The sequence below is a fragment of the Corythoichthys intestinalis genome, chromosome 14 (genome assembly GCF_030265065.1).
Source record: "Corythoichthys intestinalis isolate RoL2023-P3 chromosome 14, ASM3026506v1, whole genome shotgun sequence".
Classification (NCBI taxonomy): domain Eukaryota; kingdom Metazoa; phylum Chordata; class Actinopteri; order Syngnathiformes; family Syngnathidae; genus Corythoichthys; species Corythoichthys intestinalis.
In genome coordinates, this window is record NC_080408.1 from 20,930,296 (window position 1) to 20,956,902 (window position 26,607).

A 26,607-nucleotide genomic window follows, 5' to 3' on the forward strand; every position below is an offset into this window, starting at 1 on the left:
GTTGGAATGGAACAGGTGGATTTTTTTTTTCTTTTTTAAATATTCTACATTCTGTGGGTCAAATGGGAGCCAATGACTGCAGCACAATGCCTCTGCTCCTCCGAAAAGGAACAAGGAGGGTTTGGGCTGGGTTCGGGGGAGGGGGACGAGAAGGATCCATTCGCACACACTGCGTTTGACGTGGCGGTGTGTGGGGGTGTGTATCGGTCGGAGCACCGCACTGACCTGGTCTCCGGCGCACAGGTCTTTTCTTGCCGCTGCAGAAGCGCACTTTGCTGAAGACCCCCAAAAAATGCCGTTCGCACAGAGAGCGAGGGTCCTTGCTGGGACTGGGTCGACGCTTGGACGTGGACACCCGGTCGCTGTTTGACTCCCTCGCCTGGCGCTTCTGGCGGATCAGAGAGCTGGCAATCGCAGCCATCTCCCCGAACGGAGTCAAAAAACACCCAAGAGTCTTGTTTGGCTGGCAGGTGGTGCAGAATTAAAATGCAAAGAAAAAAAGGAGACTGGAGATTCTGAGTGTCCGACAGACACTTCAACCAAATGTCATGCTGATGAGGAACTCTCAGTCCCGAGCATCATTGAGATTCAAGTTGCATCCTCGTGCAGTATATAAAAACTTTTGAGCCGTGGGGACTTGCTATCAATCTGCACACTGGACAGTGCACACATGCAACAGTGTTGATAAGTTGTCTTTGGGGGGCTTCTGGTATTCCAGTTGAGGACTACCACGTCTGACGAGCACGGTTTTGAATCGTTGCGCCGCACACCGAGTCTTTCCTTCAGAGCTTCTTTTTATGAAGCGGCTCCCCAAAAAAAATAATAAATGTCCCTTTCGGTATCTAATCCACACACATGAATTGAAGATGCAGTGGCTCTGCGCGGCGCAGTGCAAGGAGCTGTGATGAGCCCCCGCAAGCACACCACACACTCAGGTTCCGACGATGGCACCTCTCAATGCACTAGGGGAGTGAGGGTGGGGAAAAAAAGAGGGGGGAATCGGTTGCAGAGATGTGATAGAAGCCTGCAGGAGGGTGGGGAAGGAGGTTAAAATTCGTCTCAAAAGCAACAATTAGTCTCACGGGAACACAAAAAAAGAGAGTGGCATCATTCCTCAGCGTGTCTCGCTGCTTGGTTGCTGTGGGTTTGTTCCATCTCCGACGGATAATGTGAACGCTCCATGGATTGCCTCACCCTCCACGCCCCCCCACTCCTCCTCCTCCATCTCCTCCTCCCCACTCTCCCTTTCTCTCCAACTCTTTTAACGCAATCATACGTGATTGTATTAGGAATTGTCACAGCCATGCAATGAGAGAGCGCTGCTAGAAAATGTGAATAAATAATGAGAAGTTAAAAAAGGGAAACAGATGGATTGGAGAGAGCTGCTAAATGTCTCACTATTGTTCCATTTGGATAAATTTGGAATATTAAGGAAAGGGCCATGCATCAAATAATAATGGTATGAACATATTTTAGGAAGCTTTACGAATTTACATTCGTACAAAGTAGAGATGTCCCGATCGATCGGGATCGGGTCCGATCACGTCATTTTCAAAGTATCGGAATCAGCAAAAAAATATCGGCAATGCCTTTTTTTTAATTTTTTTAAATTTTTTTTTTATTGAATCGTTTTCTAATTGTATTTAACGTTACAGACATAATGTGTTACACTCATCCAGAGTCTTTAGTTTAGGCTTAAGGTAGGGTTATCAAATTTATTCCGATAACGCCGGTAATTTTTTAAAAAATGTATCACGTTACAATATTTAACGCAATTAATGCATGTGCTGCTCGACCCACTCACGCATTGTCGCGCTCAATCTGTAATGGCGCCGTTTTACCTATATAGAGATAAAAGGCAGAATAAAATGAGTAGAGTGAATTTTGGCAGCCTTTGCAGCCTTTTTTTAATTGGCTAAAGCCTTACAATCCCTCTCCCTACGATTAGAAATATCATGGGAAGCAATGTGGGGAAGCTAGGTAGCAATTGATCTTTTTCTTAACACCTTATGTTATTTTCCAACGCAGAGAAGATATATCAATTGGTAGCACTACGCACAGTCTTGGTTCCACGTCCCATCATGCCTTTGGGCATGGCTACAGTATCATTTACTGAAAGCTCAACAAATACACTAGATGGCAATATTTAGTCACAATATACAAAGTCACAAGTCTTTCTATCCGTGGATCTCTCTCACAGAAAGAATGTTAATAATGTAAATGCCATCTTGAGGATTTATTGTCATAATAAACAAAGACAGTACTTATGTACTGTATGTTGAATGTATATATGTTTTTCTTAATGCATTGCCAAAATGTATATGATCGGGAAAAATTATCGGGAATGATTGGAATTGAATCGGGAGCAAAAAAAGCAATCGGATCGGGAAATATCGGGATCGGCAGATACTCAAACTAAAACAATCGGGATCGGTTCGGTTCGGGAGCAAAAAACATGATCGGAACAACCCTAGTACAGAGGTTTATTATTACCATATTTGCCTGAATATAAGACGGTGTTTTTTTGCTTTGAAATAACACTGAAAAAGTGGGGGTCGTCTCATATTCGCGGTCTAGACATTATACCCATTCACGGCGCTAGATGGCACCAGATATCATTGAAGCGATGTTCTGTCATGACAGATCTCAGCTCCTCTCAAGTTTAACCAGTTTGCATTATTTTATTGCAATGTTTTTCCCTATTCATATTTGTTTCAAGACTACAGTTACAGTTAGACTTGACTTTGATGGTTAATGCAGTTATTTCATTTTTTTTGTTTGATCACAATAGATTGGTTTATTTACATTTCAAAAACCAGAAGCCATTCTATCTACGAATGTGATTGCACTTTAGTTTACATATTTAAATGTTCAGATATTAATATTTGAATGAGGCAAAATAACATGCTTTTTCTCTCAAATATATTGTTATGATCATTTGTTTTAGATGAACTGCAATTATTTTTCTGTATAAAGATTAATTTGGTGTTCAAAAAGTCTTTTTTTCAAACTTGAGTCTTGAAAAAGAGGAGGTCGTCTTATAATCAGGGCCGTCTTATATTCGGGCCAATACGGTATATAAGATGAAGAATAGGGAAGGATGAGAAATTTTAATTGTGATCAATGTATTGTCATACAGAAAATTGAATAGCAATGGGATAAGCTACACTTTTTTAAATGTACTGCCTTATAAATAGAAATTGCTTGTTTGTTAAGCATACACTTTTAAACGCATTTTTATTCAGTAGCAGTTAAATATTGAGTGTTAATCTTAATTTAAAATATGTAATCAACACTAAGCCAAGATTAAATCTTATATTCGTAAATTTCATCTTTAAAAATGTGCAGATATTTGCATTAGAATAGACCGTTTCTAAGGCCACAGGAAAACCATTCATAATTCTCCATACAGTTCAAAGTTATATGGCTTTTGCTTTTCATTCATTTTTTTGGGTTGTATTTCTATTTCCGGTTTCAAATGTTTTTGTTTTTCACTGTCTTGATGATTTAATGTGACTTTTGTGTATCATTTTACTGTATACCGTATTTTTCGGACTATAAGTCGCAGTATTTTTAATAGTTTGGCTGGGGGTGAGACTTATACTCTGGAGCGACTTATATGTGAAATTATTAACACATTATGATATCATTTCACATGTTATTTTGGTGTTTTGGAGTGACGCCGATGGTGTGGTAAACTTGTTAGCATGTTCTTTATTCTATAGTTATCTGAATAACTCTTAATAGCTATGTTACGTTAACATACCGGCCACATTCGCATTTTGTTGTCCCTGCATCATGTAACATTATCATGGTGTACGCTTATCCAGCATGTTGTTCTCCATTGTATTTTTATTTTAAATTGCCTTTCAAGATGACATATCTGCTCTATGTGTTGGATTTTATCAAGTAAATTTCCTCCAAAAATGCAACCTATACTCCAGTGCAATTTATATATGTTTTTTTCCCCTCTTCGTTGGGCATTTTATGGCTGGTGCGACTTATACTCAGGTGCAACTTATAGTCCGAAAAATACGGTAGATTTTAGTTTCTTGAAATGTAAAGAATTTTGCATTACTTTGTGTTGAATTGTGCTGTAGAAATGAATTTGCCTTGCCTTGCCTTTCTAATTTCAATCAAAAGCTACAAAACCACTTGATCAATTCATACTAAGCCAGCCAAGACATGCAAGCTTATGACATTTTGTAGGCTTGATGCAGCTTTGACTCAGGAATTGCGAGCAAAGAAGGCAAAAATGTTTCATCCACCATGCTAACTGACAGGACCATGAATTGATGATGGTTGATGATTGGCACGCAATTCTCGAAAGAATCTTTTCTTAATCGGACTAAGGTGAAGCAGACAAAGCAACATCTTTATCGATGACAAAACAAGGAGATGCAGTGATCGAACAATAACCTCATTATTGTGCAAAAGAAAGCTTAATGTTACAAAAAAACAAGCATATCATTCAAGACTTAAAGAGCTCAACGTTTACCGTCCAATCAGCCAATCCATTGACAAATTCATCCAACCACAAATGAAGACAGATTTAGAGTCTGGACGGTCTGTTGCAGCAATCCCCAAAACACAACAGCAGGTTGGCCAATAAATCCTTTCTCCAGTGGTTTCTACTACTGTTATAAACTGCAGTAAGAAGTGACCATCAGTTGTAGTACGCAAATAGGCAGTGGTGAAATGTACTGAAGTAGAAGTACTTCACTACTGTACTTTAGTACGTTTTTGTGCATCTGTACTTTACTTGAATACAAATATGAAGTGATACATTCTACTTACAATTAACTACATTGTACAGCAGGTATCTGTACTTTTTACTCCACTACTTTTCAAATTGTTGCCTGCGTTACACGTTACTTTTGTTTGGTTTCTTTTTTTTTCAGTGTAAATTGATAGTTTCGTTTTCATGCCCCTGGCACAACCGGTAAGCCCTATGCAACTATACCGTAACTGAGAACCAGGTGGCTTACTGTCTCACGAGTACAAGCAAGAATGGCAGGTGAATATTAACCAATAAAAACCACAACACTCTTGAGAGGTAGGTGGCAGTAAGCGCCTGATAGTTTAACGGCGGATTGCAAGCATCTACGTTTTGGAGTGTTTGAACTTGTTAAGCTTCTGTTTACAGTGCAGTCAATTTAATTGCTTGTTTTTTCAATTCTGCAGTTTTAAATAAAACTGAGCAGTCAATTAATTTTCTGGTTCTTTCTTTGAATAATGACTGTGATCTCTGTATGTACAGTATGTACAGTGAAGAGCGGAAGTATTTGCACCCCTTGTGATTTTGCAAGTCCACCAAATTAGAAAATAGGTAGAGGTCTGAAATTTCAAACATAGATGCATTTCCACTTGTAGAGACATAATCTTAAAAAATGCGGAACTCACATTGTATGTTTTTTTTTTTTTTTTGTAATTTATTGGGGGTCATAAGTATTTGTACCCCTGTGAATCAGCAATAATTATGACAATCAAAAAGTTGTCCGTCTTCCTTCAAAAAAAAAAAAAAAATCCACCTTTACCCCATGAGTAACCACCCACCCACAACCCGTTTGAGCTCATAATTGTCACCTGTGCACCCCTCAATCAGTCATAATCCAACTGCTACAATGGGCAAGAACAAAAAGCTTTCGGTAGACACCAGAGAAAAAATTGTTGAGCTCCACAAAGCAGGTAAAGGCTTTGGGGCAATTGGAAATAAGTTTGGTGAGAATAAATCAACAGTTGCAGCAATTGTTAGAAAATGAAAAAGGCTGAACATGAATGATAATCTACTTTGGACTGGGGCTCCATGTAAAATCTCTTTTCGTGGGGCATCACTCATGATGACAACAGTGAGGGCTCAGTCTAGAACTACACAGCAGGAGCTGATCAATGACTTCAAGAGAGCTGGATGCACAGTTTCAAAGGCTATTGTCTAAAGAACACTAAGGTGCAATGGTTTAAAAATCATGCAATGCTCGGAAGGTTCCCCTGTTGAAGCCAGTACATGTGAAGGCCCGTCTGAAGTTTGCCAGGGACCAGCTTAATAATGCAGAGGGATCATTGGAGAAAGTCATGTCGTCAGATGAGACCAAAGTAGAAATTTTGGTGCAAACGTTACTCGTCATGTGTGGACGGGAAAAAAGGATGAGTACTATCCCAAGAACACCATCCCCGCTGTGAAGTATGGGGCTGGAAACCTCAAACTTTGGGGCTGCTTTTCGGCGAAGGGGACAGGATGGCTGTTCTTTATAAAGCAGAGGATGGATGGTGAAATGTATCGTGAGATTTTGAGCCACAACCTTCAGCCCTCAATCCAATAGAAAATCTTTGGATGGAGCTGAAACTTTCTCAACAAAACTTGACAGATCTAGTGAGGATTTGTTCGGAGGAATGGACTAAAATCCCCGTTTCCCAATGTGAAAACCTGGTGAAGAACTACAGAAACCTCTGTAAAGGCTTCTGCACTAAGTATTAGCACTGACTTTCTAAGGGGTACAAATACTTATGCACCCCAGTAAACAACAAATAAATTATTTAAAAAATCATACAATGTGAGTTCCAGATTTTTTTTTTTAGATTTTGTCTCTAAGTGAAAATGCAACCACGATTGAAATTTCAGACCTCTACCTATTTTCTAATTGGGTGAACTTGCAAAATCTCAAGGGGTGAGAATACTTCTGCTCCTCACTATATATAAATATAGATATGATATATGTATACAGTGCTGACCAAAAGTATTGGCACCCCTGCAATTCTGTCAAATAATCCTCAATTACCCCGAGAGAATGTTTGCAATTAGAATTGGCTTTGGTAGTAATATCTTATTTTGCTTGCAATGAAAAAATACAAAAGAGAATGGATTTTTTTTTTTTTAATCATTATCATTTTACACAAATCTCCAAAAATGGGCCAGACAAAAGTACTGGCACCCTTTGAAAAAATCATGTGATGCTTCTAATTTGTGGAATTAACAGCACCTGTTACTTATCTGTGGCACATAACAGTAGGTGGCAATAATTAAATCAAACTTGCAGCCAGTTAAAATGGACAGTCCTCCGCAAACAGGTACCCCTGCCCTGCAAACACTCAAGATACTAATTGGACGAATCCAATCCTGTGGTTTTGCGAGTGTGAATGAGAATGACTAATGACGACCTCAATGCTCACAAAAGATATGCTGATTAAGGTCAGATGACCCTTCTCTGGATACAAAAGTGATTTGTATCAACTGATCCACCCTTGGTAGTTCTAGTGTAAAATGTTTTTCTCACACTCAATTTGACACTTTTCCCACCCAATAGGGGACAAATCTTCTTTTATTTAAACCCTTCTGTACTTAAGATGCGAATATCATCAGTGGAGGCTTCCCTTGTCTGAAAGTGAGATAAGAAGGACAGATACATACAGGCTTTTTGCAGAGAGAGGGAATAAAGATAACAAAAGACAAATGGAGTTTGCAGGCAAGACTATAAATCCGCATCACTTCATTTATACCATGCAATAGTACTGGCTTTTCATTGAATTGGTATAAAGTATATGTGAATATACAAATAAGAAGCATTGATAGCAACCACATCAATCACGCTCAGGATTGTAGTGTTGAGTGCGTTTCTAATTGTGTGCATTTATGTGGAATGGAATGGTGATGTTTAATAACAAAGGGTAATGTTGTTAACTTATACAATATCTCATTAATGACACCTACTATACATAAAATTGATGTTCCTGTCAAGCCAGCAACATGAACAAAAGTGGATTATCATACCAAAGTGTGCACGACGGGCATTGCTGCCTTTCCACCATTAGGTTCAAATGTTGTCTTGCAATTCATTTCTTTAAGTCTGCTGACCTCTTGTGGTAGAAGACTTAATCACAGTTGTTAAAAACTAAACTGCTCAGTTTTCATCCAGATAAGCTCATTACATGAGTGTCCTTGAGATATGTTGAAGCCAGGTTCCCTAGTTCAGTATATAGCACAAAATAAATTCACCTACCTATTATTTTTATAGTTAACAACACATGCTTTAAGTTACTATGAGTAAGAACTCAACCTTGCCACCCATTAAATATAATACTGTCCCTCAATGTAGACTGTGAATGTGCCATTCAACCACACCAATAACTAATAGGGTACTCCAGCCACTTTTTTACAGTTGCATATTAAAGGCAAATGTAAAGTTAACACTTCAAAGGAGGGCATTTTTTAACCTTCTGCTTCACGTGCTCTTGTTTGACCCTCAAGTAATGATTTGAAATGTCATTTTAGCAGCATGAGGAAAGACTTCACAGCGTATACAAAATTTTTTCTGCGGGCAAAGTACAGCAGAACTGCTTTGACAATACAAGCAATAGACACAAGTCAGAAAAGGGTGATAGCAATATGTTTGAAAAATGGTGCCCAACAGGATCGCTTAAAATGCTGTTATTTTTTGGACTGTCACAGGTGCAAACCTTTAAAATGCTGTTGTTTAATGGAATGTCACTAGCGCAAACCTTCATTTTGCATGGATTCTGTGCTTAATAATTCATGTCTGTTATGTTCTTCTACTTCGTATCATAAAGTTGTGACACTAAAGGTGTTCTAAACAGTGTGCAGAAATGCAGAATACTGTGGACATTAAAAAAAAATATATTTTATGGGAGAAACAATTAGGTGTTATTATGAACATATCCTGTCACGTTTAAACTCATGTGAAAGGGAGTTAGCAAATACAAGAAACTGTTTTAATGTGTTCGGATTTTGTTTATTTTTGTTGTAATGACTTTTAGCGCAATGCATTGTTTTGTTTTTCTAAATTTTCATTGTATTTTTCTGCCTTTTATTCATCATGTAATATATTTTGCTTTGTTTGAAGACTTCGAAGACCTCTCAGGTTTTTATAAAGGGATATATATATATATATATATATATATATATATATATATATATATATATATATATATATATATACATATTTTTATTTATTTTTTTATTTTTTTAATAATGCCTTTGGCTGACCACAAATAAAGTTTTAAGTGTTTTAGTGGCCTTTTTCTAACTTCAGTTTTCCTTGCTGGCAGAACCTTTGTCCACATACAGTACATACACAGGCAACTTGTTTTCTGGTGCAAAGCAAACAAAACTTCATCAATAGAACAGCATACATATAGTCACGCATGGTTGATAGCAGCATCTATTTCGAGGGCTCATTTCTAACGACAGGACTTTACAAAATATCTAATACTGTAAAACAGGGGTGCCTAATCCCGGTCCTCGAGAGCGCCTATCCAGTTTGTTTTCCATGTCTCCCTCCTCTGACACACCTGAATCAACTAATCAGGATCCTTATCAGGCTGCTGTAGAGCTTGCTAATGAGCTGATCATTTGATTCAGGTGTGTTAAAGGAGGGAAACACAGAAAACAAGGTGGATAGGGGCTCTCGAGGACCGGCATTGGGCACCCCTGCTGTAGAACTCATTTTAATTGAAATTGGTTAATCAGAGGCACTTTGAATGGTAGCAAGCGTGTGCAGACTTGCATTTAATATGACAACGATTTGTAAATTCTAAACAGTTTTAGTATATCCTAGTTATAAAGAGGGTGTGAGGACTTGACATCACTTCTTAAAAGAGGGTGAGGGGGTTGGAAAAAAGTGGACGACTTTGTTTTCCTTTACTTAATTTTTCAACCTGGCGTTTGAAAATGGGGGTGTAGACTTCTAATATCTACAATATAAGAACCAGCGTAATGATGTATATTAGGGCTGAACGCTATTGGAAAAAACCTACATTGCGACTTTTGGGGGTTTGCAATATATATCGCAACATTAAAACTAAAAAAAATTTCACCAGATGACTTGAATAGGTTTGTTTATTTTTGTTTAAACTGAAACGTACTCTCCATTGTAAAAAAATTTATCTTAGTTTCATAATGTTTACTTGTTGTACTATATGTTCGAACAAATCCAGGTTTTTATGATGCAAAACAATCTTTTTAACTCATTTCAGTCTGGATTACGGCCACAACACAGCACCGAGACCGTGTTTATCAAAGTCCTAAATGATATTCGTCGGAATACTGACTCAGGCAAATCATCTGTTCTGCTACTATTGGATCTCAGCGCCGCATTCGACACGGTTGATCACAACATACTACTCAGTAGATTGGAGCAGTGAGTAGGGTTTACCGACACTGTTCTTCAGTGGTTCACATCTTATTTACATGATAGGGATTTATTTGTGTCAATGGGAAACCATCAGTCAGAACGAACCAAATTCACGTGTGGAGTCCCGCAAGGGTCAATTCTTGGACCACTCTTATTTAACATCAATATGCTTCCCCTAGCTCAGTCCTGTGCAGATGTCACACAACTCTACATTTCGGTGTCCCCACATGGTTATAATCCCTTAGTTTCCCTGAGTAAATGCATTCATCAAATCAATGAATGGATGTGCCAGAATTTTCTCCAGTTAAATGTGGAGAAGACAGAAGTGATCATTTTTGGGCCAAAAAAGGAAAGGTCAAAGATAAGCAGGCACCTTAGCACAATGTCACTTACAGCTACAAATCAAGTCAGAAACCTTGGCGTAATTATTGACTCAGACCTAAAACTTGATAGCCATCTAAAGTCTGTCACTAAGTCTGCTTATTACCACCTAAAAAATATAACCAGAATTAAGGGGCTTCTGACTCAACATGACATGGAACCTCTTATGCATGCATTCATTTTCAGCAGATTGGACTATTGCAACGGTATATTTACAGGTCTTGATAAAAAAAATCAGTCAGGAAGCTGCAGCTAGAACAGAATGCTGCAGCCAGAGTCCTCACAAATACAAGGAAACTGGACCACATTACACCTGGTTTGAAATCATTACACTGACTTCCAGTGAGTCAAAGGATAGAATATAAAATACTACTGCTTGTCTACAAAACACTTAATGGCCTAGGACCAAAATACATGCTTGACTTGTTAGATTCCTATGAAACATCTAGACTCCTAAGGTCGTCTGGAACCGGTGTCCTGTATGTTCCAAGAACAAGAACCAAGCAGGGTGAGGCAGCATTTAGTTATTATACTCCTCACCTCTGGAACAAGTTACCTGAAGGTCTGAAGTATGCTCAAACTGTTAGCTCCTTTAAATCAGTGCTAAAATGCTTTTGTTTAGCACTGCATATCCATAACTGTCCTTATATTTCAATCTATTTTTCTATTCCTCTTGTGCATTTTATTATTATTGTATTCATGATTAAATGCGATTTTTATGTATAATTTTATTTCCTATTTCAATTGTCTTTGTTTTTAACGTCCTATTGATTTTAATGTGATTTTTATGATCTTCATGTGATGTAAAGCACTTTGAATTGCTTTGTGTTGAATTGTGCTATATAAATAAATTTTGCCTTGCCTAGATTTAAGGTGCTTCAATTTACTTTAACTGCATTTTATTATTTCTTATTCAATTATTTATCAACTCAAAGTGCAAAAAATTGAAAACGGCGATATATGATTGTATTCATACAGTACAGTTTAATCCATGCTAAGGGGTTTATCTGTAAACGATGGATTGCCGTATATACTGTAAAAGGGATACAGGAAGCCATGTCTCGGCACATTTGCTGCTTTTATGAGGCCAACCAACGGTTTACTTGTTCAAAAAATTAATAAATCACACATTCTGCTATGGACTAAAAGTTAAAACAGGCAATATTTGATGATACATTCCACACACCATTCACTGCAAGAACTGTTACGCATGCGGACATCGCGATAGCAATATTCAGACGATATATTGTGCAGGCCTAGTTTATATTCATTATGCAGATTCTGACATACTGCATGCTGCTTTTGGTCCAATTGTCTCGGAGGAGTCGGCTGTGCTTGATGGCGCTCCTAATAGACTGGCCTGAATTTTGAGAGACACTTTGGCTGCTGTTTCAATACAATGTAGCAGGACACCGGAGTTGCTTTGAATTTTAGAGTAAAAGGGGGTTCTTCAGTTTAGAAACGAGCACAGCAATATATGTTGTCTCATTTATCAGGAGATTTGAATCTTTTGATTAGCAAATGCAGCTACAATCACAACTGTACTGAGTTTCACCTGAACTAAAACCCTCTCATTTTAGAGTAAACTAGTGAAATAGGGACAGCTTCGGAGTCCACTTTAATATTTTCAGACACCTGTATTTAGATTAGAAATTGATCACCATAATTTTAGGACCATAAGCCATTATTTTTTCCCCCGTTTTTGAACCCAGCAGTTTATACTCCAGTGAGGCTTATTTATGGATTTTTACATTCTAACGAGCTGCATATCTTTGTGGTGAAATACACCTTGGCTTATGGTCCAGTGCAGTTAATATATAGGGGGGTGGTTTCTTTCAGTCAGGTGCGCCTCAAAATCCAAAATTTCCACAATTTGCAGTTACCAAAATGATACTTTTGCGATAACAGCATTAGGCACATGGGTACGTGCAAGAAAAATCCACTTCCGCAAGTGGAAACCTTACCTCTTAAGTAATCTCATTAGTTTTTTCATATCCTTCTACGATTTATAACCATGAAAGAGGCAAGGCAGGAGACCTTTAAAAGCCTCCTCTTTGAACCACATGCAAAAGGCCACTTCTGCTGTCCTTACTTAATGGCTTAAAACGGTTAATTGAAGCTTTAAGGGTGTTATAAATGAATTAAGAACTAATTTATTAACTGGCAGGATCTCACCTGTAATGACTCTGGCTATGTACTTGGAGGATCACTATCCGATTTTCTTAAGTGAAAGGAAACTAATTGTTGGAGAGATGTTCGTTGAGGTGTCGTTCGGCACACGAACCTTCCACAGTTCCAATGAAGCACTTTTAACAGTGAATAAACTTGTTCATACATTTTAAAATTAACACTACTCATGTTTATGCTGATAATTGCATGTCTGGCTGTGAGTAAAAGTCAAAACATGCAATATGTGATACGTTACACACACAATTCACTGCCAGAGGAAGTCACTTCTGCTTTTCGTAGTCAAAGACTTACAGCAGTTAATTAAAGCTTAACGCGTGTTACCCAATGAATTAATTATTCGTTTGTAATTGCCTCCTAATGGCATTCTTATTGGTGGTAAGTACGTTTAGAATTATGTTAAATTAAACATGTTCAAACTACTTGTTTTATTTTTTGGCTTTACAATTTCTTTTCTAAAGTGGATACAAAAAGTTTGCACACCCCTAGTTAAATGCCAGGTTTTTCAGATGTTGGGTTTCTGCATTGAATCACTTCTAGTTGTTTTTTTATAACTTGCACAGCTAAATTACAAAAAAATATATACATAAAAAAAAACACCTACGATGATGTCATTGCAAATGTGTGTCCACCCCTTTTAAATGGAATGTCGCTATTTTCAGAATTAAACACATTCAAGGTCATAATAAATAGGAATCACCACACATCTGCCATTAATGAGGTCTTCTGATTAACCTCAAGTTCAGATGTTCGAGTATGTTTTCAATTATTATTTCTAGAAAAAACCTGAATATTTGTGCTAACACTAACTGCACTAATTCCTTGTCAAAAAAGCATAAAGCATGATTAAGTGTGTTTTACTTGTGCCAAGCATACCTATTTGAATTATGATTACAACAGCCAACCTTGTTTTTGACGGATCATAAAAAAATATGCCAACACCATCCAATCTCAGAAGTTATGAAGGGAAATAATATGGCAGATCAGTTAATCTATGATAGGGGACTTCCTAAACTTTTTAATAAAATCACACGAAGAGATCAAATATGACTTGAAGGCGTTAAACTACTACCTTTTGGGAGGTGAGGGAAGTAGAGTTTGATTACTTTGACCACCTCTGCATACTGTACTGTATATGCAGTACAGTAGCGCAGACCTGAAAAGTTTGGCAGCTTGGGCCTTGTGGGGCTGTGCTATATGACGCTATCCATGGTTCTGATTGTGTTGGGGATACTTTGACGCGACATTGCGCGCATTCGACGCACCGGCGTGCGCGTGAAGCGTGGAAGACTGCGGGGCTCGCCGCTGACTGGTGCACACACTCAACTCGGGCCAGATGATGAGCGCTATGAGGAGAGACTCAGCCGCAGCACTCGACTTGTTGTGCGTGGCCAATGAAACCACTCGACCACCTTCCTCTTCATCCTCACCATGATTCCCACTCTTGTCCCCCCCATCCACTTAGGAGCATGCAAAGCGAGCGTGGTGTGTGTGGTGGCGGTTGTGGGAGTCTCTCACCGTCGGTGATAGTGGTCGACTTCGATCGTTGTCCACAGAAACACTGCAGCATATGCGCTCCTTTCTGAAGGAATGGCCTCAGAATCCTCATTGATTTGGCTTTTGGATGGGAGCCCTCCTCAATCCAAACAATGGCACAACAAAACACAGCAAGCAGGTTCAGGCAGCATAGCGTATACAGCCAGCCTGCATCTCTCTACCTCTCTCTCCTTCTCTACAGCCTTGGAAGGGCACAGTCTGCAGGACACGTTAGGCTCAAACGAGGCATCTTGAGGTGGTCTCACCACCACCACCTCCGCCACCTTCTCCTCTAGTCAGTTTTGTCTAGAGAGTCGTCATCCGCGCTCCTCTCGCTCGTTTCTCCAGGCAACGCAAGGGCGACACGCCGTGCTCCAATTGTACGGCACCGGCAGTGAACGTAATAGCAAGGGGGAAAAAAGACGGGGAGAGAGCGGTGGGCGTGGGGGGAGGGGCGGCGGCGTTGTTGCTGGTGGTGGTGCTGATGCTGGCGCGGGAGCTTTTGCAAGTGAGGGGGGAGATGCCAAGTGTGTGCACCATAGGTGGAAAAAGTGCTTATTTCTACTTTTAAAAAAAAAAGTAAAGCTACTCATATAAAATATTAGAAAACTAATCCAAACACAAGTAATGTTTTTTTTTTTTTTTAATTATTATCTTATTTTATCTTTTATTTTTTTTATATTATATTATTATTATTAAAGTACAAAAAAAAAATATTTTTTAAAAAAGGACAGTTCCTGTATAATTATACAAATTATACTAATCCCTAACCCTAAATATATATATATATATATATATATATTTTTTTTTTTTTTTATAACAAGTTCAACAAAATATTTTATGACAAGAAACTAGTATGTTTAAAACATGTTTAATGATAAACAGTTAAAATCATTGAACCAAAAATACTGTGCACCTATTTCAGAGCAGCATTCATATAGCTTCACTGATAGTTTCATGCAGTGTTTTTCACACCAAGCACAACGCAATTATGTCACAACCGACCTTGGGTTCACATGTTCTAAGTATTTTAATGTATACAATGCACATCAGAGATGGTTTGGGTCAGCAAAATCGCTCAACAGCAGCAGCAGAAGCCATGCAAATAAGAGAAGGTCAGTTGAGGAGTAGAGATATTGAGTGGGAGGGGCACATTGATAGTGAATGGTGTTGAATATTCACCTCTCTCTATCCCATGCACATCCAATCACCAATATACGCAAAGAGATTAGTAAGGTACAGTATATAAAGTAAACTAAAGGTTATTGGTTTGTTCTAATGGTTTTATTATCCAGCTTTATAACCTTCCTAAAAATAAGATGTCCTGCACGTGTTGGGAAGAAACTCTCATCTGCGTGTGATGACACCATGGAAAGATAAGCCTGCTCTGGTTTCACCTCCACAAAGTAAATGCTCAGAATGCTAGTTGAAAAGTTCACCTTGAAAGGCGATCTGCAAACAACATGTGGCACTTCTATTCCAATCGTATATGAGAAAATTTGCTGTTGTCCCATTTAATATGAACTAAAAGGTTGGGCCAATAGAAATAAAACCAAAAATAGCTCCACTGATAGATCTGGACCTAAATAACTGGCTTAGCACTTAAATTACAGTGTTTAGGATGTGTCTGGATTAAATTCTTCAATTCACTACAACATACAGTGGGGCAAATAAGTATTTAGTCAACCATTAATTGTGCAAGTTCTCCCACATGAAAATATTAGAGAGGCCTGTAATTGTCAACATGGGTAAACCTCAACCATGAAAGACAGAATGTGAAAAAAAAAAAAAAAAAAAAAACAGAAAATCACATTGTTTGATTTTTAAAGAATCGATTTGCAAATCATGGTGGAAAATAAGTATTTGGTCAATACCAAAAGTATATCTCAATACTTTGTTATGTACCCTTTGTTGGCAATAACGGAGGCCAAACATTTTCTGTAACCCTTCACAAGCTTTTCACAAACTGTTGCTGGTATTTTGGCCCATTCCTCCATGCACATCTCCTCTAGAGCAGTGATGTTTTGGGGCTGTCGTTGGACAACACAGACTTTCAACTCCCTCCACAGATTTTCTATGGGGTTGAGCTCTGGAGACTGGCTAGGCCACTCTAGGACCATGAAATGCTTCTTACGAAGCCACTTCTTTGTTGCCCTGGCTGTGTGTTTGAGATCATTGTCATGCTGAAAGACCCAGCCATGTCTCATCTTCAATGCCCTTGCTGATGGAAGGAGATTTTCACTCAAAATCTCTCGATACATGGCCCCATTCATTCTTCCCTTTACACAGATCAGTTCTATTTTGGTTTCATCTGACCATAACACATTCTCCCAGTCCTCTTCTGGATCATCCAAATGCTCTCTAGCGAACCGCAGACGGGCCTGTACTTTCTTCAGCAGGGGGAGACGTCTGGCAGTGCAGGATTTGAGTCCCTGCCGGCGCATTGTGTTACTGATAGTAGCTTTTGTTACTGTGGTCCCAGCTCTCTATAGATCATTCACTAGGTCCCTCGGTGTGGTTCTGGGATTTTTGCTCACAGTTCTTGTTATCATTTTGACGACACGGGGTGAGATCTTGCATGGAGCCCCAGATCGAGGGAGATTATCAGTGGTCTTGTATGTCTTCCATTTTCTAATAATTTTCTAATAATTGCTCCTGCAGTTGATTTCTTTCTACACCAAGCGTTTTACCTATTGCAGATTCATTCGTCCCAGCCTGGTGCAGGTCTACAATTTTGTCTCTGGTGTCCTTCGACAGCTCTATGGTCTTGGCCATAGTGGAGTTTGGAATGTGACTAAGTTTGTGGACTGGTGTCTTTTATACCGATAATGAGTTAAAACAGGTGCCATTAATACAGGTAACGAGTGGAGCCTCGTTAGAAGAAGTTAGACCTCTTTGACAGCCAGAAATCTTGCTTCTTTCTAGGTGACCAAATACTTATTTTCCACTGTAATTTGGAAATAATTTTTTAAAAAATCAAACAATGTGATTTTTTCCCCCCCACACACACATTCTGTCTCTCATGGTTGAGGTTTACCCATTTTGACAATTACAGGCCTCTGTAATCTTTTCAAGTATTGGAGAACTTGCACAATTGGTGGTTGACTAAATACTTACAGTATTTGCCCAACTGTATATCGTTGTCACAAAAGAGTGACAAAGCAATATCTTTGTCCACATTAATCTCCTCAAACTCACTTCAACATAGTTCTTTGGTATCTATGTTCCAAAAGAATGCGTCAAAATGTCACAAAATGGATTAAAAGCGTAACTTGTTTAGATGAAATTCCTTAACTCACTGCACGTTGTTCAATGGCATCAAGATGTCTTTTGTATCAATGAGGGTACCAAACTTTCCTTAACATTGTTCCTTAGCCCCAATACACCACAGGATGGCAAAAGTGATCTTTTTTTTTTCCTTTGACGCATTTCTCAGTAAAAGGCAGATGTGTGGAGCGAGTAATCTCACTATGCTTATGTGAGATTTCTCTGGGTACTCTGGGTTCCTTCCATGTTCCATAAATACATGTTTCCGATTGAGGAAGAGTGTAAATTGTACTTAAGTGTGAATGGTTGATTGCCTGATAGCAACCTGTCCAATAGTGTACTTCACCTCAATCACAGTCATGATAGCAAATACTTCATTTTTTACGGTGCTTTAAAGACACCACATGATTGAAAAGGCTGGCGTGAAAATAGAACGGCAAGATTGCGTCTGATTGCATAATGGAGTCATGTGATGATTGTGGCGACATCTCATTGGTGAAATCGGTAGAGCTACCCCGGTAATACACCTGGCACGTCTCTACTCTTGGCATCACGCACAAAAAAAAAAAAAATCTTTAATATGTAGAATAAAAAGGAAAAGCGTAACGACTCTTGTGTAGCCCAAAGTAGCGCAGTAAGAGTAGCATTTTTTCTTCACAAATCTACTCAAGTAAAAAGTATAGCTTTGTAAACCTACTCTTAGAAGTACATTTTGCTCTAAAGGTTACTCAAGTAAATGTAACAGAGAACATGTAACCCACCTCTTGTTTCAGGTGAACCATAAACAGTGACGGACATACATGCTAAGTTGTGAAAATACAATATTCACAAAAAAAATAATATTTACGAAAATAATACATGGATAAATAATGTCATTTGTGGGGGGCTCCTAGCTACACATTCAGTAGCAACGGCTGGCCCTAATAAGGGGAAGCTTGGATGAATGGATGTTTTAGTCCCTTGCTATTTCACGCTTCAAACTTCACGCCATCAGTCCATCGCAGATTTTTTTTTTTTTCATTTAAAAATAATACAGTATTTTATGGAGGTGTCCCGATCCGACCGGGTACAATTTCTCACTCTCCCTCCTGCTGCTTTTCTTGCTCAGTAGGCAGCTGGTTTCCTTGTTAAAGTTAATGATGAGTGACAGGTGTGCTACTTTGATCTTGCCAGAGAAGCTTGGCAGCACTATCTTCAAAGCCGCAGATCTGTCAGTCATCATTTAACTTGTTAAACACTAGCAGTAATGTGCTGTGGCAACTCATTGTGTAAGTGACGAGGCTGGTCTCAGCTGCGTCAGTTGATTTGAGTGGACTCACTCAATGAAGCATTTAATAAAGACCAGCATTTTGCTACGTTATTCTTTAAAATAATTCATTGGGACAGTAACATGTTCAAAACTTTTGATTTTTATTGAACTTTGTGATGCATGCTTTTATCTTGGCGCAGGAAGTGTAGAATAAGAAGTAGTGATGGCACGCAAGTAAGAGCGCATGTACACACGCAGAAGAACGTATTTGCGCACACAAAGAAGAGTGTATTTGCGGGTAGTGACAGCTCCCACATAGAAGCCGTGCAGCCGAGTGAGAGAGGAGGGGGAGAGATTGCAGCTGCAAACCTGCGCGCACATTTGTTGCTTGTGAATCATCCCCCGACTCAACACCTGTATATGACACCTTTTGCACCGTTTTTGTGCGTTTTCAATTGTGGTCGAATACTTGGGGCGAGTTTCTGTGATTGTTTTTGATGATGTGCTGACGTTAACTGATACAGTGGGGAGAACAAGTATTTGATACACTGCCGATTTTGCTGGTTTTCCCACTTGCAAGCCATGTAGAGGTCTGTAATTTGTATCATATGCTCTCTTCAACTGTGAGGTACGGAATCTAAAACAAAAATCCAGAAAATCACATTGTATAATTTTTAAATAATAAATTTGTATTTAACTGCATGAAATAAGTATTTGATACATTACCAACTAGTAAATATTTCGGCTCTTAGTTCTTTTTTAAGAACCCCTCCTGTTCTCCACTCATTACCGGAAGTAACTGCACCTGTTTGAACTTGTTACCTGTATAAAAGACACCTGTTCACATGCTCAAACAAACAAACTCCAACCTCTCCACAATGGCCAAGACTAAAGAGCTGTGTAAAGACATCAGGGATAAAATAATAGACCTGCACAAGGCTGGGATGGGCTACAGGAAAATAAGCAAGCAGCTTGGTGAGAAGGTAACAACTGTTGGAGCGATTATTAGAAAATGGAAGAAGTTCAAGTTGACGGTCAATCTGCCTCGTTCTGGGGCTCCATGCAAGATCTCACCTCGTGGGGCATCTCTGATCATGAGGAAGGTGAGGGATCAGCCCAGAACTACACGGCAGGACCTGGTCAATGACCTGAAGAGAGCTGGAACCACAGTCTCGAAGAAACCATCGGAAACACATTACGCCGTCATGGATTAAAATCCTACGGCGCGCGCAAGGTCCCGCTGCTGAAGCCAGTGCATGTCCAGACACGTCTGAAGTTTGCCACTGACCATCTGGATGATCCAGAGGAGCAATGGGAGAAGGTCATGTGGTCGGATGAGACCAAAATTGAACTTTTTGGTCTAAACTCGGCTCGTCGTGTTTGGAGGAAAAAGAAGGATGAGTACAACCCCAAGAACACCATCCCAACCGTGAAACATGGAGGAGGAAACATCATTTTTTTGGGGCTGCTTCTCTGCCAAGGGTATAGGACGACTGCACTGTATTGAGGGGAGGATGGATGGGGCTATGCATCGCCAGATCTTGGCTGACAACCTCCTTCCTTCAGTGAGAGCCCTGAAGATGGGTCATGGCTGGGTCTTCCAGCATGACAACGACCCAAAGCACACAGCCAAGGCAACTAAAGAGTGGCTCCGTAAGAAGCATTTTAAGGTCCTGGAGTGGCCTAGCCAGTCACCAGATCTGAACCCAATAGAAAATCTATGGAGGGAGCTGAAAGTCCGTGTTGCCCGGCAGCAGCCCCGAAACCTGAAGGCTCTGGAGATCTGCATGGAGGAGTGGGCCAAAATCCCTGCTGCAGTGTGTGCAAACCTTGTCAAGGACTACAGGAAACGTTTGGTATCTGTAATAGCAAACTACGGTTTCTGTACCAAATATGAAGTTCGATTTTTGTGATGTATCAAATACTTATTTCATGCAATTAAATGCAAATTTATTATTTAAAAATCATACAACGTGATTTTCTGTTTTTTTGTACTAGATTCAGTCCCTCACAGTTGAAGAGAACTTATGATACAAATTACAGACATCTACATGCTTTGCAAGTGGGAAAACCAGCAAAATTGGCAGTGTATCAAATACTTGTTCTCCCCACTGTACATGCTAATCGTTTGTGTGGATTGTCATTGCTGTATCAGTAGCTAGTTATAAATGCAAATTTGAACTGCTGTTATTGAAGATGAAATTGATTTCATTTCATTTTTATTTTAGTTTCATTTTGCAAATGCTGATGTCATGAGCAGCTGAATAAAACCACACTGACGTCTGACATTGTCATTTCGGAGCTTAGCTTGTTGTCTAGCTATGACTTAGGTCCCAAATCTTGGTGAGGACAGTAAAATGACATATAATACATGTTTTTGGATAATTATTTTGCGATTTAAGGGTACTTAAATGGTTAATTCTGATTTAAGCGGAAATTCAGGTTACGTCACCCTCGTAAGAACAGAACTCCTTTGTAACCCGGGGACTGCCTGTATACATATATTTTAGTGATGCACGATAATACTAGAGCTGTCCCGACTAGTCGACATAGTCGACGTCATCGATGACGTAAATCCGTCGACGAGCACAACATCCCGTCGACGGTTAATGAAGGGTTAAAAAAATATATGCGTGGAAAGTTAGAATGTCGGATGCTCTGTTTGCAAGCGGGGAAAGCGGCACAAAGCCAAAAAAAGCGCACCAGAGTGTCCAAAACATTGACTTATTTCAAAGAAACAAAGGAGAGTACACTCTTCTGTCCTGTCTGTTCAGTGCCAAGCTTGGCTGCGCGTCGGCCGTGAATAAATAACTCAAGCGCCTTCACGCAGTTTGTAATTTTTTTTTTTTCCTTCATTTTTTGTACACCAGAGGGTGCTGTCGCCTCACTAAATAATAATGTTTCATTGACAATGGGCCTATAAGTGCTATTAGTATTGTTCTTAATGCTAATTGAAAGGTGTATTTCATGTTATGGTTTATTTTAATGTATAGAAAATTATATAAGGTTAAAAGGTCATAAATATATACAGTATATACAGTCATTGCACTCAAGGGAGAGATTGTCAATGATACGGAAATAAGGTAAAGGCAATTCATATAGGCAATTCATTGATATATAAATAAGGTTTAAAAGGAAAAAGGTGAAAAGTTTTTGTTAATTTCTAATTGTGTTGCTTTATTTGTGTGCACCGTAGCTCTTACAGTGTGTTTACATCAAGGATGGAATAAAAGTTGTAAACCATCAGTTTAAGAGACCATCTTATCAATCGGGATGCTACACTAGTTAATTCTATCAGCATTTGAACTCATTGTTTATTTGTGATTTATTATTGTTATTTACGTGTTTATTTGTACTTTAATAAATAATTTGAGTGTTCCAATATGTTTTTTGTGAATTGATAAGCGACAACAAAAATTTCATTGCTAAATTAGTAAAAAAAAAAATTTTTTTTTTTTTTTTTAATTATTAGATTAGTCGACTAATCGTAAAAATAGTCGGCTGACTAATCGGGAGAAAATTAGTCGTTTGGGACAGCCCTAGATAATACATTTTTCAACCGATACCAATAACCGATCATTTCCTCCTCATTCCAACCGATAATGTCAAGCCGATAATTCTATTAAAAGATTTATGTAAAATTTTAAAGTATAAACAAAAGAAAATATTACTGTGCAAAAATATAATTTATTGCTCTTTTTTTCAACATAAAATATGAACAAGTCGTCAATTCAAACATCTAAATAATGACAGATTGTCTGACATTGTGTAATGGTAAACCTTTGGCAACAATTACTTACAGAGTAAATACCTAAGTTGCACAAAAAATGCCTTTAAAAGTAAGCCATTCCTAACATATATAACATCAATACACTGCAAAACACACCTCCTTAAAACTAGTCAGTTTTAAGTGTAAATCTATTGGCAATAAGTGAAATTATCTGCCATGGTTTCAAGTGTATGTAGTGTTCTCTCAGATTTCTTGGAAGAAAAATAGCTAGCTGAAAATAATCTTAACAGCCTTGTTTTAAGCAATACATTATTATACTTAATCCTAAAAAAAAAAAAAAAAAAACTTGGAAGAAGGAAAGATTTTGAATAATATTTGTGGCTACTGAATATTGATTTAAGAATTTGATTATCTACTATGACTGTAATTGAGCAGAGAAATAAGTTAAATAATTTGAAAAGTGATTGCTAATGTTATATGCTTTGTTGCACACTGTGAAAATGATTAACTCAAAAGAGCGAGATGTCATGTACCCATTCTGCAGCGCTTTGTTTACATTTGCGGCTTTCACGACGTTTGCTTTACAGCAGCTAAACTGCTACACGGCAGTACTATTTGGACGGATTGGAGCTCGCATCCGCGTGCGTGTTGTTTTGTTAAGCCGAAAATAAAGGCAGCGTTACAAAGTCATCTGACCGCTCGTCATTTTACATACTGAATGCATTATTGACTGGCTGACTTCGTTTTCTCCATGTATAAATTATCATCTAACCACTGTGCCGTCATGATAAGCTTGCTTACTGGAAATCACTTTTTTCATGAAGAATGGCGGTCGTATAAACTGCATTATTTTTTTATCCAGGGCTTTGGTTCTCGGGTCATTTAGGTAAAAAAAAAAAAAAAAAACGTGTCTCGTCTCGGCGGCGGCGGCGGCAGCTACGTTCGTACCAGATAATCCGCCCGCCCCGGCCGGTTCGCCCCGGCATATTCGGGTCCTGGCTCTGCTCGCACGCCGTGGGGGAACGCTCAAGAAACCGGGGTGTTCGCCGGAGGTCCCGAGGCCGGGGAACCGGGCTCGGCCCGCCCCGCCTATGGCGAGGTGGCCTGCCGGACCGGCCAGAGCGGCGGGCTCTGTCGAAAGACGACTACTTGCGGACTATCGGTCTCCAGTCGTTCCGGTGTTTAGCCTCAGATGCGAATTTACCATTCCCAAACAGCCCGACTCTGTATCGTCACAAGCCCCGTAGTTTAACTTACTTAGTGTTTACAATAGCTTTAGCATTCCCGCTAGCAGCTGCCTCGTATTCGTTCCAAAAATCTTTGTGATGCAGTTTTAAATGGCTGCTGGGTTAGTGGTTTTGAATGAGGACGCTTTCTTTCTGCCTTGTGGAACTTCTACGGTACATGTTTCGCAGATGGCGAGAGCGTCGTTTTTTTAGTAACAGCCGCCATAATATTCAACTACTTCTTGTCGTGTAACTCCGCCTCCTCAACCCCTCCTCCCTCAGGGGCTTCAGAGAGGGGAGGGGTTGAGGAGGCGGCGTGCTGAATTCTTCGGTTGCGCACATTTGGAGGCTAAATCAAGTATATAATTATCGGATTGCATTATCAGTTGAATTTTTTTATTATCTGGATTATCTGTGTGACGTCATAATTGCCATTATCGGCCGATAATTATCGGTGACCGATATTATCGTGTATCTTTAATATATTTTCATATTTTTCTCCTTTATTTGTTTATGTTCCAGAATGCACGGGATTTAAATCACTTTATTTTTTTTCTTTTCAGATCGATTACAATATTTTTCGGACTATAAGTCGCAGTTTTTTTTTTTTATAGTTTGACTGGGGGTGTGACTTATACTCTGGTGCGACTGATGTGTGAAATTATTAACACATTATTATATCACTTCACATGTTATTTTGGTGTTTTGGAGTGACACTGATGGTTTGGTTAACTTGTTAGCAGGTTCATTATGCTATAGTTACATGAATAACTCTTAATAGCTATGTTACGTTAACATACCGGCCACGTTTGCATTTTGTTGTTCATGCATCATGTAACATTATCATACTGTACACTTATCCAGCATGTTGTTCTCTATTGTGTTTTTAAATGGCCTTTAAAGATTACATACAGTGCTGCTCGAAAGTTTGTGAACCCCACAGCGATGGTCATATTTTTTGTAAAAAAAAACTAAAATAACCTTATTAAATGTTAAGTTATACCCAAATCCACAATACTGACATTCCAAATAATGGACTGAAACAAAAGAAATAGTTATATTGTCATTCTTTATTTAACAAAAGTGGTTGATTTAAGAAAAACTCAGATATCATGTGTGCAAAAGTATGTGAACCCCTTCAGTTAATAGGATATTGCGCCTCCTTTTGCAGAGATTACCTCAACCAAACGGTTTCTGTAGTGACTAATCAGCCTCTCACATCTACTTTGGGGGATTTTTGTCCATTCTTCCTTGCAGAACGCAGTCAATTGAGAGAGGTTTGATGGGCGTCTGGCATGAACTGCTCGCTTCAGGTCCCGCCACAGCATTTCAATGGGATTTAGGTCAGGACTTTGACTGGGCCAGTCCAGAACACGAATCTTCTTCTTTTTCAGCCATTCCTTGGTTGTATTGCTGGAATGCTTTGGATCATTATCATGTTGCATGATCCACCTTCTGCCAAGCTTTAACTTCAAAACAGATGGCGTCAGGTTATGTTCTAGGATTTGACAATATTCCTCAGAATTCATGATTCCCTGGACTATGTGGAGTTGTCCAGGTCCTGAGGATGAAAAGCAAGCCCAGATCTTGACATTCCCACCTCCATGCTTCACTGTTGGGAGAAGGTTCTTTTGGTGGTATGCAGTGTTGACTTTTCGCCAGACATGGCGGTTTTGGTTGTGACCAAACAGTTCAATTTTGCACCTACATCAGTTGATGAAAACTCTTTTTAATTTAGTCTCGACAACACAACTGTTAAAAAAACAAAAAAAAACTACTGAATTGATTGATTAGGAAATCAGGTTGAAATAATAGAAAATTCCAAAATGTTGAGGGGGTTCACAAACTTTTGAGCAGCACTGTATCTGTTTTATGTGATGGATGTTATCAAGTAAATTGCCCCCAAAAATGCGACTTATACTCCGGTGCGACTTTTATATGTTTTTTTCCTCTTCATTGTGCATTTTTGGGCTGTTGCAACTTATACTCAGGTGTGACTTATAGTCGGAAAAATACGGTATTTTGTTAAAAATTTAGAAAGCCTGCAAAAATGGCCCGACGCACTACCCTACAGGAATGTGCCCAGCTATCGGCCACAGATCCTGTCGTGATTTAATTTTGTATGACTATTCTTGATCATCTTAACGTCAACTTGAGCATGTCTTCCTTTCATAGTCCTTAAACACAAACTAAATTAAACCGCTAACTGGGCACGTTCTTGTAGGTTAGGACTTTGATCCATATTTGTTGGGCTTTAAATTGTTGTTTTTTTTTAAATCAGAAAACAAAACAAACATAGATGAATTCCCATATCTCACTAAACATACACACACACAAAATTGAAAAATATCAAAACATGATTTTGTTAGGCACTTTAAAATTGGGAGTTATTTTTCAATCACCCTGTATATGCATTCATTCTTTCAGCTTCCCTTCCGCTTATCCTCACGAGAATTGCAGGGTGCTGGAGCCTATCCCAGCTAACTATTGACAGTAGGCGATGTACTGTACACCCTGAATTGGTTGCCAGCCAATCGCCGTATATACAGTATAACTATTTTTTGCACAAAATTAGGGATGCAAGACAGTGATAAAACTGGGAATGCACAGCACATGTTAAGACAAAAAGTAAACGGGATCAACTATTATGAATACACTGGGAAAGGTTGCTCACATACACTGCATAGCAGAGTAACAAAGTAAGGCGGAAGAAGAACCTTGAAAGTAAGCACGTGCTACAGCAGCCATGTCTTCTTACATCGCTCCTAATGACCACATTTGGCCAACAAAATACAAAAATCCCCATACAGTACATAACCTATTACAGGTCAGATACATAAAACAGGAACTGATCCAACAGAAACCCAACAACACCATCATAACATA

General features: G+C 39.0%; 1 protein-coding gene across 7 annotated transcripts in view; it reads right to left on the minus strand.

Annotated features, from left to right (window-relative positions):
* The window catches only part of fgf12a (fibroblast growth factor 12a), a 160,131-nt gene that overhangs the window by 120,441 nt on the left and 13,083 nt on the right, over nt 1-26,607 (minus strand). For 3 of the 7 annotated variants that reach the window (XR_009066896.1, XM_057856585.1, XM_057856584.1), the window contains exon 1: nt 226-1,185. The exons of 2 other annotated variants lie outside the window; for them this stretch is intronic. Coding sequence is in view for 4 of the 5 variants with exons in the window: in XM_057856585.1 (XP_057712568.1) it covers nt 226-421 (196 nt within the window). In the remaining variant the exon portion in view is untranslated. Of the gene's footprint in view, nt 1-225; nt 1,186-14,231; nt 14,628-26,607 lie in introns of those variants that run through there. 2 more of the 7 variants (XM_057856587.1, XM_057856586.1) reach the window with 1 other exon arrangement.